At 66.0% G+C, this 15,886-nt stretch overlaps 1 protein-coding gene across 1 annotated transcript in view; it reads right to left on the reverse strand.

Moving 5' to 3' along the window:
• Nucleotides 1-908: 908 nt before the first annotated feature.
• The window catches only part of LOC309452188 (host cell factor 1-like), a gene marked incomplete at its 3' end in the record, with an annotated part of 30,201 nt that continues 15,223 nt past the window's right edge, over nt 909-15,886 (reverse strand). The window contains 10 exon segments of the mRNA XM_082076865.1: nt 909-1,047; nt 4,322-4,464; nt 4,543-4,774; nt 5,672-5,773; nt 6,537-6,764; nt 8,649-8,846; nt 10,422-10,585; nt 12,180-12,232; nt 12,234-12,627; nt 15,236-15,415. Coding sequence (XP_081932991.1) covers nt 909-1,047; nt 4,322-4,464; nt 4,543-4,774; nt 5,672-5,773; nt 6,537-6,764; nt 8,649-8,846; nt 10,422-10,585; nt 12,180-12,232; nt 12,234-12,627; nt 15,236-15,415 — 1,833 coding nt within the window.

Below are 15,886 nucleotides of genomic sequence, written 5' to 3' on the forward strand. Positions count from 1 at the left end.
TGACGTCGGAGCGACCGCGGTGACGTCATGAGCTCCATAGTGACGTCATGAGCTCCTATGGCACCACAGTGACACCACGAGCTCCCACAGTGACATCATGAGCTCCTATTGCATTATAGTGACATCACGAGCTCCCATAGTGACATCATGAGCTCCCACAGTGACATCATGAGCTCCTATGGCACTATAGTGACATCATGAGCTCCTAAGCACTATAGTGACATCACGAGCTCCCATAGTGACATCATGAGCTCCTGTTGCACTATAGTGACGTCATGAGCTCCCATAGTGATGTCATGAGCTCCTATGGCACTATAGTGACATCACAAGCTCCCACAGTGACATCACGAGCTCCCACAGTGACATCACGAGCTCCCAGAGTGACATCATGAGCTCCTAAGCACTATAGTGACGTCATGAGCTCCCATAGTGACGTCATGATCTCCTATGGCACTATAGTGACGTCACGAGCTCCCATAGTGACATCATGAGCTCCTATGGCACCATAGTGACGTCATGAGCTCCCACAGTGACATCATGAGCTCCTATGGCACTATAGTGACGTCATGAGCTCCCATAGTGACGTCATGAGCTCCTATGGCACTATAGTGACGTCATGAGCTCCCATAGTGACATCATGAGCTCCTATGGCACTATAGTGACGTCATGAGCTCCCATAGTGACATCATGAGCTCCTATGGCACTATAGTGACGTCACGAGCTCCCAGAGTGACATCATGAGCTCCTATGGCACTATAGTGACATCACGAGCTCCCACAGTGACATCACGAGCTCCCATAGTGACGTCATGAGCTCCTATGGCACTATAGCGACATCCCGAGCTCGCGCGGCCCCGCCGGTGACGTGGCGGTGACGCGGCGGTGACGCGGCGGTGACGTCGCACTCACCCGTGGTGCCCTTGACCACCAGCGTGGTGACCGTGGGCTTGACGGCCGAGACGGTGACGGGGGTGACGAGGCGAACGCCCCCCACGGGCACCGTGCGCAGGATGGTCCCCGGCTGCCCCGGGGCGCCCTTCAGCACCACCTGCGGGGGACAATGGGGACAATGGGGACACCGGGGGACATGGGGGGACATGGGGACATGGGGACACCGTGCGCAGGATGGTCCCCGGCTGCCCCGGGGCGCCCTTCAGCACCACCTGTGGGGGACAATGGGGACATGGGGACATGGGGGGACATGGAGGGACATGGGGGGACATGGGGGGACATGGGGGGACATGGGGACACCGGGGGACATGGGGACACCGTGCGCAGGATGGTCCCCGGCTGCCCCGGGGCGCCCTTCAGCACCACCTGTGGGGACAATGGGGACAATGGGGACATGGGGGGACATGGGGGGACATGGGGGGACATGGGGGGACATGGGGACACCGGGGGACATGGGGACACCGGGGGACATGGGGACACCGTGCGCAGGATGGTCCCCGGCTGCCCCGGGGCGCCCTTCAGCACCACCTGCGGGGACAATGGGGACAATGGGGACATGGGGACATGGGGACACCGGGGGACATGGGGACACCGGGGGACATGGGGACACCGTGCGCAGGATGGTCCCCGGCTGCCCGGGGCGCCCTTCAGCACCACCTGTGGGGACAGTGACAATGGGGACACCGGGGGACATGGGGACATGGGGGGACATGGGGGGACACGGGGACACCGGGGGACATGGGGGGACATGGGGGGACACGGGGACACCGGGGGACATGGGGACATGGGGGGACATGGGGGGACATGGGGGGACATGGGGACACCGGGGGACATGGGGACACCGTGCGCAGGATGGTCCCCGGCTGCCCCGGGGCGCCCTTCAGCACCACCTGCGGGGGACAATGGGGACAATGGGGACACCGGGGGGACATGGGGACACGGGGGGGACATGGGGGGACATGGGGACATGGGGGGACATGGGGACAATGGGGGGACACCGGGGGACATGGGGACACCAGGGGACATGGGGACACAGGGGGTCATGGGGGGACATGGGGGGACATGGGGACACCGGGGGACATGGGGACAATGGGGGGGACACCGGGGGACACGGGGACACCGGGGGACATGGGGGGACATGGGGGGACACGGGGGGACATGGGGACACCGGGGGACATGGGGACACCGTGCGCAGGATGGTCCCCGGCTGCCCCGGGGCGCCCTTCAGCACCACCTGCGGGGGACAATGGGGACAATGGGGGGACACCGGGGGACATGGGGGGACACCGGGGGACATGGGGACACCGGGGGACATGGGGGGACATTGGGACACCGAGGGACATGGGGACACCGGGGGGACATGGGGGGACATGGGGGGACATGGGGACACCGGGGGGACATGGGGACACCGGGGGACATGGGGGGACATTGGGACACCGAGGGACATGGGGACACGGGGGGGACATGGGGACACTGGGGGGACATGGGGACACTGGGGATATTTGGGGTATTGGGGGGATGGGGGCATTGGGGGGGTCCGGGGGACACTGGGGGGCCTGGGGGGGTCTGGGGGGCACTGGGGGGGTGTCAGATAGTGAGCCTTGGGGGGCAATGGGGCTGCCAAATAGTGAGCTATAGGGGACAATGGGGCTGCTAAATAGTGAGCCTTGGGGGGCTATGGGGCTGCCAAATAGTGAGCTATAGGGGGCAATGGGGCTGCCAAATAGTGAGCCTTGGGGGGCTATGGGGCTGCCAAATAGTGAGCCTTAGGGGGCTATGGGGCTGCCAAATTGTGAGCCTTGGGGGGCTATGGGGCTGCCAAATAGCGAGCTATAGGGGGCAATGGGGCTGCCAAATAGTGAGCTATAGGGGGCAATGGGGCTGCCAAATAGTGAGCCTTCGGGGGCTATGGGGCTGCCAAATAGTGAGCCTTGGGGGGCAATAGGGCTGCCAAATAGTGAGCCTTGGGGGGCTATCAGGCTGCCAGATAGTGAGCTATAGGGGGCTATGGGGCTGCCAAATAGTGAGGCTTGGGGGGCTATGGGGCTGCCAGATAGTGACCTATAGGGGGCTATGGGGCTGCCAAATAGTGAGCCTTGGGGGGCTATGGGGCTGCCAAATAGTGAGCTATAGGGGGCAATGGGGCTGCCAAATAGTGAGCCTTGGGGGGCTATGGGGCTGCCAGACATTGTGCCACTCTGGGGTGTCAGTGCCACCATGGGGGGGTCCCCTGGTGACCCGTGGGGGGGTCCCACCCACCTGCGTGACCCCCTGCTGGTGACCCCATGGGGGGGTCAGTGTCACCATGGGGGGGTGTCGGTGTCACCATGGGGGGTCGGTGTCACCATGGGGCGGTGTCGGTGTCACCATGGGGGGTCAGTGTCACCATGGGGGGTGTCGGTGTCACCATGGGGGGTCAGTGTCCCCATGGGGGGGTGTCGGTGTCACCATGGGGGGTCGGTGTCCCCATGGGGCGGTGTCGGTGTCACCATGGGGGGTCAGTGTCACCATGGGGGGTGTCGGTGTCACCATGGGGGGGTGTCGGTGTCACCATGGGGGGTCAGTGTCACCATGGGGGGGTGTCGGTGTCACCATGGGGGGGTGTCGGTGTCCCCATGGGGGGGTCAGTGTCACCATGGGGGGTCAGTGTCACCATGGGGGGTGTCGGTGTCACCATGGGGGGGTGTCGGTGTCACCATGGGGGGGTGTCGGTGTCCCCATGGGGGGGTCAGTGTCACCATGGGGGGTCGGTGTCCCCATGGGGGGGGTCGGTGACCCCATGGGGGAGTGTCGGTGTCACCATGGGGGGGTGTCGGTGTCACCATGGGGGGTCAGTGTCCCCATGGGGGGGTGTCGGTGTCACCATGGGGGGTCGGTGTCACCATGGGGGGGTGTCGGTGTCACCATGGGGGGTGTCGGTGCCCCCATGGGGGGTCAGTGTCACCACGGGGGGTCCCACCCACCTGCGTGACCCCCTGCTGGTGACCCCATGGGGGTGTCGGTGTCCCCATGGGGGGTCAGTGTCACCATGGGGGGTCAGTGTCACCATGGGGGGTCAGTGTCCCCATGGGGGGGTGTCGGTGTCACCATGGGGGGTCGGTGTCACCATGGGGGATCAGTGTCACCATGGGGGGTGTCGGTGTCACCATGGGGGGTGTCGGTGTCACCATGGGGGGGTGTCAGTGACCCCGTGGGGGGGTCCCACCCACCTGCGTGACCCCCTGCTGGTGACCCCATGGGGGTGTCGGTGTCACCATGGGGTGTCGGTGTCCCCATGGGGGGTGTCGGTGTCACCACGGGGGGTCAGTGTCACCATGGGGGGTCAGTGTCCCCATGGGGTGTCAGTGACCCCGCGGGGGGGTCCCACCCACCTGCGTGACCCCCTGCTGGCCGTGGCCGCTGCCCAGCTTGGGCACGGCCGTGATGATCTTGGCGGGGGCGCCGGTGCCCGACGTCATCACCTTGGTGGTGATGATGGTGATGGGCGACTTGATGCCGGGGCTGCTGGTCACACCTGGGGGGGGGCACAGGGGGTGTGGGTGACGCGGTGACGCGGGGACACCCCCCCCCAGCCGGCGACCCCCCCGCTGACCGGTGGCGCCGGCCTGGGTGAGGATGGCGGACACCGGGATGGTCTTGATGATGGTGGTGGTGCCGGGTTTGGTGGTGCCGGGGGCCACGCTGCTGATGCCCAGCAGGGTGGGCGGGGCCTTGGCGCTGGCCCCGCCCCCCCCGGCCTGGGTGCTGGTCAGGATGGTGGTGGGCTTCCCCTCCCCCGACGTCACCAGCTTCAGGATGGTGCCCGCGGGGAGGGGGCCCTTGGTCTGCGGGGACAGGGGGGTCAGGGGGGACATGGGGACATGGGGGACATGGGGGGACATGGGGGGACACGGGGGTCAGGGGACACGGGGGGGTCAGGGGACATGGGGGGACATGGGGGGCTGGGGGGACATGGGGGACATGGGGGACATGGGGGGACATGGGGGGCTGGGGGACATGGGGGACATGGGGGACATGGGGGGACATGGGGGGACATGGGGGGACATGGGGGGCTGGGGGACATGGGGGACATGGGGGACATGGGGGGACATGGGGGGCTGGGGGACATGGGGGACATGGGGGACATGGGGGGACATGGGGACATGGGGGGACATGGGGGGACATGGGGGGACATGGGGGGACAGGGGGACACGGGGGGATATGGGGGTCAGGGGACATGGGGGTCAGGGGACACGGGGGGGACATGGGGGGACATGGGGGTCAGGGGACATGGGGGGCTGGGGGACATGGGGGGACACGGGGGGCTGGGGGACATGGGGGGACATGGGGGACATGGGGGACATGGGGGACATGGGGACATGGGGACATGGGGGGACATGGGGGGACATGAGGGGCTGGGGGGACATGGGGGGACACGGGGGGATATGGGGACATGGGGGACTGGGGGGACATGGGGGGACATGGGGGGCTGGGGGACATGGGGGACATGGGGGACATGGGGGGACATGGGGACATGGGGGGACATGGGGGGGACATGGGGGGCTGGGGGGACATGGGGGGACACGGGGGGATATGGGGACACGGGGGGGGTGGGGACACGGGGGGGGTGGGGACACGGGGGGGTGGGGACACGGGGGTTGGGGACACGGGGGGTGGGGACACGGGGGGGTGGGGACACGGGGGGGTGGGGACACGGGGGGTGGGGACACGGGGGGGCCCACCTGGATGATCTGGGTGACGGGGCCGGTGGCCGCGGGGCCGGTGACTCCGGAGCCCTGAGCCGGTTTGGTCTGAACCGACATCACCTTCCCCAGGTTGGAGATCTGGGGGGGGCACAGGGGGTCAGGGACCCCCCCGCCTCCCCACTTGGTGCCTTCCAGCCCCAGAACCCCCCAAACTGGGGTTCATGGCCCCAGTTTATAGACCCAACCCCCCCCAAATGGGGTTTATAGACCCAAAACAGCCCCCAAATGGGGTTTATAGACCCAAAACCCCCCTAAACTGGGGTTTATAGACCCAACCCCCCCCAAATGGGGTTTATAGACCCGGAACCCCCCCAAATGGGGTTTATAGACCCAACCCCCCCCAAACTGGGGTTTATAGACCCAACCCCCCCAAATGGGGTTTATAGACCCAGACCCCCCCAAATGGGGTTTATAGACCCAACCCCCCCAAAATGGGGTTTATAGACCCAGAACCCCCCAAATGGGATTTATAGACCCAGACCCCCCCCAAATGGGGTTTATAGACCCAACCCCCCCAAATGGGGTTTATAGACCCAGACCCCCCCTAAACTGGGGTTTATAGACCCAGAACCCCCTAAACTGGGGTTTATAGACCCAACCCCCCCCAAATGGGGTTTATAGACCCAGACCCCCCTAAACTGGGGTTTATAGACCCAAACTGGGGTTTATAGACCCAACCCCCCCCAAATGGGATTTATAGACCCAGACCCCCCAAATGGGATTTATAGACCCAAAGCCCCCCAAATGGGATTTATAGACCCAGACCCCCCCTAAACTGGGGTTTATAGACCCAGACCCCCCCCAGTGTGGTTTATAGACCCCCCCATTGGGGCGCACTCACCAGGGCGCTGCCCCCCGGCACCGAGATGGGGCTCTTGACCAGCGTGATGGTCTTGGTGACCCCCCCCACCACGGTGGTGACGACCTGCGCCGGCTGCGCCACCGTCACCGTCCCCGACTTGTGCACCGTGATGATGGGGCGCGCGGGGGCGTTGGTGGCCGCCGCCCCCCCCGCGCCCCCCACCTGCGCCGCCGCCGTCTTCAGCATCCGCGTGGCCGGGTTACTCACCTGGGATGGGGACGCGGGGTCAGGGGGGCGTTGGGGACATTGGGGGCATTGGGGACATTGGGGACGTTGGGGACATGGGGGGACATGGGGGTTACTCACCTGGGACATGGGGACACGGGGGGTCAAGGGGGCATTGGGGACATTGGGGACATTGGGGGCAATGGGGGACAGGGGGGGATATTGGGGGACATGGGGGACATGGGGACATGGGGGATGTTGGGGGACATGGGGGGATATTGGGGGCATTGGGGACATGGGGTCACTGGGGGCATTGGGGACATTGGGGACATTGGGGACATGGGGACATGGGGGACATTGGGGACGTTGGGGATGTTGGGGGATATGGGGATGTTGGGTCACTGGGGACATGGGGGACATTGGGGGCATTGGGTCACTGGGGGCATTTGGGACATTGGGGACATGGGGGACATTGGGGACATGGGGGACAATGGGGGACATGGGGTCACTGGGGGCATTGGGGACATGGGGACATTGGGGACATGGGGACAATGGGGGCATTGGGGACATGGGGGACATGGGGGATGTTGGGGGATATGGGGATGTTGGGTCACTGGGGACATTGGGGGACATGGGGGGATATTGGGGGACATGGGGTCACTGGGGGCAATGGGGGCATTGGGGACACTGGGGGACATTGGGGGACATGGGGGGATATTGGGGGACATGGGGTCACTGGGGGCATTGGGGACATGGGGGACACTGGGGGCATTGGGGACAATGGGGACATGGGGGACATTGGGGACAATGGGGACATGGGGACATTGGGGATGTTGGGGGATATGGGGATGTTGGGTCACTGGGGACATGGGGACATGGGGGACATTGGGGGCATTGGGTCACTGGGGGCATTTGGGACATTGGGGACATGGGGGACATTGGGGACATGGGGGACAATGGGGGACATGGGGTCACTGGGGGCATTGGGGACATGGGGACATGGGGGACATTGGGGACATGGGGGACATGGGGGACATGGGGTCACTGGGGGCATTGGGGACATTGGGGACATTGGGGATGTTGGGGGATATGGGGATGTTGGGTCACTGGGGACATGGGGACATGGGGGACATTGGGGGCATTGGGTCACTGGGGGCATTGGGGACATTGGGGACATGGGGGACGTTGGGGGACAGGGGGTCACTGGGGGCATTGGGGACATGGGGACGTTGGGGGCAATGGGGGATGTTGGGGGACATGGGGGACATGGGGGACATGGGGGACATTGGGGGACATGGGGGATGTTGGGGACTTGGGGGACATTGGGGACGTTGGGGACAATGGGGTCATGGGGACATTGGGGACGCTGGGGACACCTGTGTCACCCCAGGGACACCATCTATGACACCAGTGCCACCCCAGGGACACCTGATACCCCCAGGGACACCCAATATCCCCCTGGGACACTGGGGACCCCCGTGTCCCCCCAGGGACACCATCTATGACACCTGTGTCACCCCTGGGATACCCAATACCGCCCAGGGACACCCAATGTCCCCCAGGGACACTGGGGACCCCCGTGTCACCCCAGGGACACCCAATACCCCCAGGGACATCTATGACACTTGTGTCACCCTGGGGACACCCGATACCCCCAGGGACACCCAATGTCCCCTAGGGACACTGGGGACACCCGTGTCCCCCCAGGGACACCCAATACCCCCAGGGACATCTATGTCACCTGTGTCACCCTGGGGACACCTGATACCCCCAGGGACACTGGGGACCCCCGTGTCACCCCAGGGTCATCATCTATGACACCAGTGCCACCCCAGGGATGCCTGGTCAACCCCATGTCCCCCCTGTGTCACCCCCCGGGACCGCTGTGTCCCCCATGTCCCCCCCGTGTCCCCCCCGGTCTCTCACCATGACGGGCGCGGCCGCCACCTTGACGGCGCCGGGGAGGCCGGCGCTGCCCGCGGGGGCCACGGTCTTGACGATGGTGGCGCCGGCGGGGACGCTCAGCACCGCGGGGGCGCCGGGCGCGGGGGGGATCTTCTGCGTGGCCGCGGCCGCCGCCGCCAGCGCCGCCATCCCGCTCAGCTGGGGGCTGCTGCCCAGCACCTGGGGACAGGGACATGTCACATCAGTGTCACATCAGTGTCACATCAGTGTCACCAATGGCACCTGAGTCACCATAGAGTCACCATAGAGTCATCATAGAGTCATCATAGAGTCATCAGAGTCACCCAGAGTCACCCAGCGTCCCCCCAGCCCAGCGCCGCCATCCTGCTCAGCTGGGGGCTGCTGCCCAGCACCTGGGGACAGGGACATGTCACATCAGTGTCACATCAGTGTCACCAATGGCACCTGAGTCACCCCACAGTCATCATAGAGTCATCAGAGTCATCATAGAGTCCCCCCAGCCCAGCGCCGCCATCCCGCTCAGCTGGGGGCTGCTGCCCAGCACCTGCCATGGGACACCAATGTCACCAATGTCACATCAGTGTCACCAATGGCACCTGAGTCACCATAGAGTCATCATAGAGTCACCCAGAGTCACCCAGAGTCACCCAGAGTCCCCCCAGCCCAGCGCCGCCATCCCGCTCAGCTGGGGGCTGCTGCCCAGCACCTGCCATGGGACACCAATGTCACCAATGTCACATCAGTGCCACCAATGGCACCTGAGTCATCATACAGTCATCATAGAGTCATCATAGAGTCATCAGAGTCACCCAGAGTCACCCAGAGTCACCCAGCGTCCCCCCAGCCCAGCGCCGCCATCCCGCTCAGCGCGGGCTGCTGCCCAGAACCTGGGGACATGGCACCAATGTCACCAATGTCACCAAGGCTCACTATTTGGCAGCCCCATAGCCCCCCAAGGTTCACTATTTGGCAGCCCCATAGCCCCCCCGATAGCTCACTATCTGGCAGCCCCATAGCCCCCTATAGCTCACTATTTGGCAGCCCCATTGCCCCCTATAGCTTACTATTTGCAACCCCATTGCCCCCCAAGGCTCACTGTTTGGCAGCCCCATAGCCCCCCCAAGGCTCACTATTTGGCAGCCCCATAGCCCCCTATAGCTCACTATTTGGCAGCCCCATTGCCCCCCAAGGCTCACTATCTGGCAGCCCCATAGCCCCCTATAGCTCACTATTTGGCAGCCCCATTGCCCCCCAAGGCTCACTATTTGGCAGCCCCATAGCCCCCCAAGGCTCACTATTTGGCAGCCCCATAGCCCCCCAAGTCTCACTATCTGACACCCCCCCAGTGCCCCCCAGTGTCCCCAAAGCCCCCCCAGTGTCCCCAGACCCCCCCAATGCCCCCATCCCCCTACGTCCCCACCCACGTCCCGTGTCCCCCCCATGTCCCCAATGCCCCCCATCCCCCCAATGTCCCCAATGCCCCCCATCCCCCCAATGTCCCCAATGCCCCCGTGTCCCCCCCATGTCCCCGTGTCCCTCCGTGTCCCCATGTCCCCCTGGGTCCCCGTGTCCCCCCATGTCCCTCCATGTCCCCGTGCCCCCCCATGTCCCCATGTCCCCCCATGTCCCCATGTCCCCCCATGTCCCCCCATGTCCCCATGCCCCCCCATGTCCCCATGCCCCCCCATGTCCCCGTGTCCCCATGTCCCCATGCCCCACCATGTCCCCATGCCCCCCCATGCCCCCCCACGTCCCCGTGTCCCCCCTCCTCACCGCGCCCTGCGCCCCCTGCCCGGGCACCACCATGCGCACGCCGGCCGGCAGGGACGTCACGGTCACCGGGGCTTTGCCGGGGGTCCCGGCCGAGCGAACCGTCACCAGGGGGGGCCCCGCGCCCGCCGCGGGGGGGCCCGTCACCTTCAGCACCGCCGGCACCCCTGGGGACGCCAGTGGCACCGTGGCACAGTGTCCCCGGTGTCACCAGTGTCCCAGACCCCCCCAGTGCCCCCCAGACCCCCCCAGTGCCCCCAGACCCCCCCAGTGCCCCCCAGTGCCCCCCAGACCCCCCCAGTGTCCCCAGACCCCCCCCATGTCCCCAGACCCCCCCCAGTGTCCCCCATATCCCCCCATCCCCAATGCCCCCCATGTCCCCACCCACATCCCCATGTCCCCCCCATGTCCCCAATGCCCCCCCATGTCCCCCAATGCCCCCATGTCCCCCCAATGCCCCCCATCCCCCCAATGTCCCCAATGCCCCCCAATGTCCCCAATGCCCCCCATGCCCCCAATGTCCCCAATGTCCCCCCATCCCAAATGTCCCCATGTCCCCCCAATGCCCCCCATCCCCCCAATGTCCCCAATGCCCCCGTGTCCCCCCCAGATCCCCCCATCCCCCCAATGCACCCAGTGTCCCCCCAATGTCCCCAATACCCCCAATGCCCCCCATCCCCTCAATGTCCCCAATGTCCCCAATGCCCCCATGTCCCCCAATGTCCCCCATCCCCCCAATGTCCCCAATGCCCCCACATCCCCCAATATCCCCCATCCCCCCAGTGCCCCCAATGTCCCCCCAATGCCCCCATCCCCCCAATGTCCCCAAAGCCCCCCATGTCCCCCCAATGTCCCCCCGTCCCACCATCCCCCCAATGTCCCCCATCCCCCCAATGTCCCCAAAGCCCCCCATGTCCCCCAATGTCCCTCTGTCCCACCATCCCCCCAATGTCCCCCATCCCCCCAATATCTCCAAAGCCCCCCAATGTCCCCCCGTCCCGCCATCCCCCCAATGCCCCCCATGTCCCCCAATGCCCCCCCAATGTCCCCCCATGTCTCCCAATGCCCCCCATCCCCCAGTGTCCCCTGTACCCCCCATGTACCCCCATTCCCCCAATGCCCCCCAATGCCCCCCATACCCCCACCCCCCCAAAGCCGCCCTGTCCCCCCAATGTCGCCCTGTCCCCCAATGTCCCCAATGCCCCCTTGTCCCCCAATGTCGCCCCAATGCCCCTAATGCCCCCCATCCCCCCAATGCCCCCCAATGTCCCCAATGCCCCCCATCCCCCCAATGTCCCCCACCCCCCCAATGTCCCCAATGTCCCCAATGCCCCCCATGTCCCCCAATGCCCCCCATCCCCCCCATGCCCCCCAATGTCCCCAATACCCCCTATCCCCCCAATGCCCCCCATGTCCCCCAATATCCCCCATCCCCCCAATGTCCCCAATACCCCCCATCCCCCCAATGCCCCCCATGTCCCCCCATGTCCCCAATACCCCCCATGTCCCCCAATGCCCCCCATGTCCCCCAATGCCCCACATCCCCCAATATCCCCCATATGCCCCCCATATCCCCAATGCCCCCAATGCCCCCCATCCCCCCCATGTCCCCAATGTCCCCAGTGCCCCCAATACCCCCCATCCCCCCAATGCCCCCAATGCCCCCCATCCCCCCAATGTCCCCATGTCCCCCCAGTGTCCCCAATGTCCCCATGTCCCCCAATGTCCCCAATGTCCCCACGCCCCCCCGTCCCCGCTCACCGGCGGCGCGCGCGGCGGCTCCGGCGATGGCGGCGGGGGGGGGCGGCGGCGGGGGGGCCGGCGGGCAGCACCTGCACCCCGGGGGCGGCGGGGGGGGCGGAGCCGGGGCCGGGGGGGGCGGCGGTGGTGGCGGCGGGCGGGGGGGCGGGCGGGGGGGCGGCGGGGGGGGGCAGCAGCGTGAGCCCCGCGGCGGGGGGGGCGGCGGCGGGCGGGGCCGGGGGGGGGGGCGGCGGCGGCGGGGGGGGCGGGGCGGGGGCGGCGGGGGCGGGGCTGCGGGGGGGGTTGGCGGGCACCGAGGGCACCGGGGGGGGCGCGGGGGCGGCGGGCAGCTCGTACTTCTGCAGCTGCAGCAGGTACGAGTCGGCCGTGGGCACCGGCCCCCAGCTCACCTCCAGCGACGCCGTGTTGGCGCGCACCAGCTGCACGCGCCCCGGCGCGGGGGGGCGCTCTGGGGGGGGACAATTCATTAGGACTCATTAGACATCAGTTAACGAGCAATCAAAGCCATTGGGGGCGCCCCGCAGGGTCCTAAAGACACCCCGTCCCTGACCCCATCCCGCACCAGCTGCACGCGCCCCGGCGCGGGGGGGCGCTCTGGGGGGGACAATTCATTAGGATTCATTAGACAGCAATTAACGAGCAAGCAAAGCCATTGGGGGCGCCCCGCAGCCCCCGGGGCACTCCAGGGTCCCTGATCCCAACCCAGGGAGCCCCAGGGTCCTAAAGACACCCCATCCCTGACACCCCATCCTGGGGCACTCCAGAGTCCCAGATCCCCCCCCAGGGAGCCCCAGGGTCCTAAAGACACCCCATCCTGGGGCACTCCAGGGTCCTAAAGACACCCCGTCCTGGGGCACCGCTGGGTCCTAAAGACACCCCGTCCTGATCCCACCCCAGGGAGCCCCAGGGTCCTAAAGACACCCCGTCCGGATCCCAACCCAGGGAGCCCCAGGGTCCTAAAGACACCCCGTCCCTGACCCCATCCCGCACCAGCTGCACGCGCCCCGGCGCGGGGGGGCGCTCTGGGGGGGGACAATTCATTAGGATTCATTAGAGATCAATTAACGAGCAATCAAAGCCATTCGGGGCGCCCCGCAGGGTCCTAAAGACACCCCGTCCCTGACCCCATCCCGCACCAGCTGCACGCGCCCCGGCGCGGGGGGGCGCTCTGGGGGGGGACAATTCATTAGGATTCATTAGACAGCAATTAACGAGCAAGCAAAGCCATTGGGGGCGCCCCGCAGCCCCCAGAGTCCAGCCCGGGGCACTCCAGGGTCCCTGATCCCACCCCAGGGAGCCCCAGGGTCCTAAAGACACCCCATCCCTGACACCCCATCCTGGGGCACTCCAGGGTCCTAAAGACACCCCGTCCTGATCCCACCCCAGGGTCCTAAAGACACCCCGTCCTGATCCCATCCCAGGGAGCCCCAGGGTCCTAAAGACACCCCGTCCTGGGGCACTCCAGGGTCCTAAAGACACCCCGTCCGGATCCCATCCCAGGGAGCCCCAGGGTCCTAAAGACACCCCGTCCGGATCCCATCCCAGGGAGCCCCAGGGTCCTAAAGACACCCCATCCTGGGGCACTCCAGGGTCCTAAAGACACCCCGTCCTGATCCCATCCCAGGGAGCCCCAGGGTCCTAAAGACACCCCGTCCTGGGGCACTCCAGGGTCCTAAAGACACCCCATCCTGGGGCACTCCAGGGTCCTAAAGACACCCCGTCCTGGGGCACCCCAGGGTCCTAAAGACACCCCGTCCTGATCCCAACCCAGGGAGCCCCAGGGTCCTAAAGACACCCCGTCCTGATCCCATCCCAGGGAGCCCCGGGGTCCTAAAGACACCCCGTCCTGATCCCACCCCAGGGTCCTAAAGACACCCCGTCCTGATCCCCTCCCAGGGTCCTAAAGACACCCCGTCCTGATCCCAACCCAGGGAGCCCCGGGGTCCTAAAGACACCCCGTCCTGATCCCCTCCCAGGGTCCTAAAGACACCCCGTCCTGATCCCAACCCAGGGAGCCCCAGGGTCCTAAAGACACCCCGTCCTGGGGCACTCCAGGGTCCTAAAGACACCCCGTCCTGATCCCACCCCAGGGAGCCCCGGGGTCCTAAAGACACCCCGTCCTGATCCCACCCCAGGGTCCTAAAGACACCCCGTCCTGGGGCACCGCTGGGTCCTAAAGACACCCCGTCCTGATCCCACCCCAGGGTCCTAAAGACACCCCGCCCATGATCCCAACCCAGGGAGCCCCAGGGTCCTAAAGACACCCCGTCCTGGGGCACCGCTGGGTCCTAAAGACACCCCGTCCGGATCCCATCCCAGGGAGCCCCAGGGTCCTAAAGACACCCCATCCTGATCCCACCCCAGGGAGCCCCAGGGTCCTAAAGACACCCCGTCCTGATCCCCTCCCAGGGTCCTAAAGACACCCCATCCTGATCCCAGCCCAGGGAGCCCCAGGGTCCTAAAGACACCCCGTCCTGATCCCACCCCAGGGTCCTAAAGACACCCCGTCCTGGGGCACCGCTGGGTCCTAAAGACACCCCGTCCTGATCCCAACCCAGGGAGCCCCAGGGTCCTAAAGACACCCCGTACCTGATCCCAACCCAGGGAGCCCCAGGGTCCTAAAGACACCCCGTCCTGATCCCACCCCAGGGAGCCCCAGGGTCCTAAAGACACCCCGTACCTGATCCCAACCCAGGGAGCCCCAGGGTCCTAAAGACACCCCGTCCTGATCCCATCCCAGGTCAGCCCAGGGTCCTAAAGACACCCCATCCTGGGGCACCACTGGGTCCTAAAGACACCCCGTCCGGATCCCACCCCAGGGAGCCCCAGGGTCCTAAAGACACCCCGTCCTGATCCCAACCCAGGGTCCTAAAGACACCCCGTCCTGATCCCACCCCAGGGAGCCCCAGGGTCCTAAAGACACCCCGTCCTGATCCCATCCCAGGGAGCCCCGGGGTCCTAAAGACACCCCGTCCTGATCCCACCCCAGGGTCCTAAAGACAGCCCGTCCTGGGGCACTCCGGGGTCCGGGGCACGCCGGGGTCCCGGCCGCTCACCTGTCTCCAGGTACCAGAGGTCCTTGCAGCACACCTGGTTGTTCCAGGCCTTGCGGTAGCCGTCGCGCCCGCTCCAGATGTAGAGGCGCGTGGCGATGGCCACGGCGCAGTGCCCGGCGCGCGCCCGCGGCACCGCGTCCTCCAGCGTCTCCAGCACCAGCGGCTCCCACGACATCGAGTCTGGGGGACGGGGGGTCAGCACCCGGGAGGTTTGGGGGGGCGCTCGGGGGTCTCAGGGGGACACTCAGGGTCTCAGTGGGAGGTGTTGGGGTCTCAAGGGGAGGTTTGGGGGGACACTCGGGGGTCTCAGGGGGGATGTTTGGGGGTTGGGGGGAGGTTTGGGGGTCTCAGGAGGACACTTGGGGGTCTGGGGGGGGATGCTTGGGGTTCTCAGGGGGTTTGTGGGTCTGTGGGGGTCTCAGGGGGGTTTTGGGGTTGTCAGGGGGGTCTTGGGGCTCACTATTTGGCAGTCCCATAGCCCCCTATAGCTCACTATTTGGCAGCCCCATTGCCCCCCAAGGCTCACTATTTGGCAACCCTATTGCCCCCTATAGCTCACTATCTGGCAGCCCCATAGCCCCCCAAGGCTCACTATTTGGCAGCCCCATAGCCCCCTATAGCTCACTATTTGGCAGCCCCATCGCCCCCCCA

Source organism: Streptopelia decaocto, assembly GCF_964273445.1.
Source record: "Streptopelia decaocto genome assembly, contig: HAP1_SCAFFOLD_1732, whole genome shotgun sequence".
In the NCBI taxonomy this organism is placed as follows: domain Eukaryota; kingdom Metazoa; phylum Chordata; class Aves; order Columbiformes; family Columbidae; genus Streptopelia; species Streptopelia decaocto.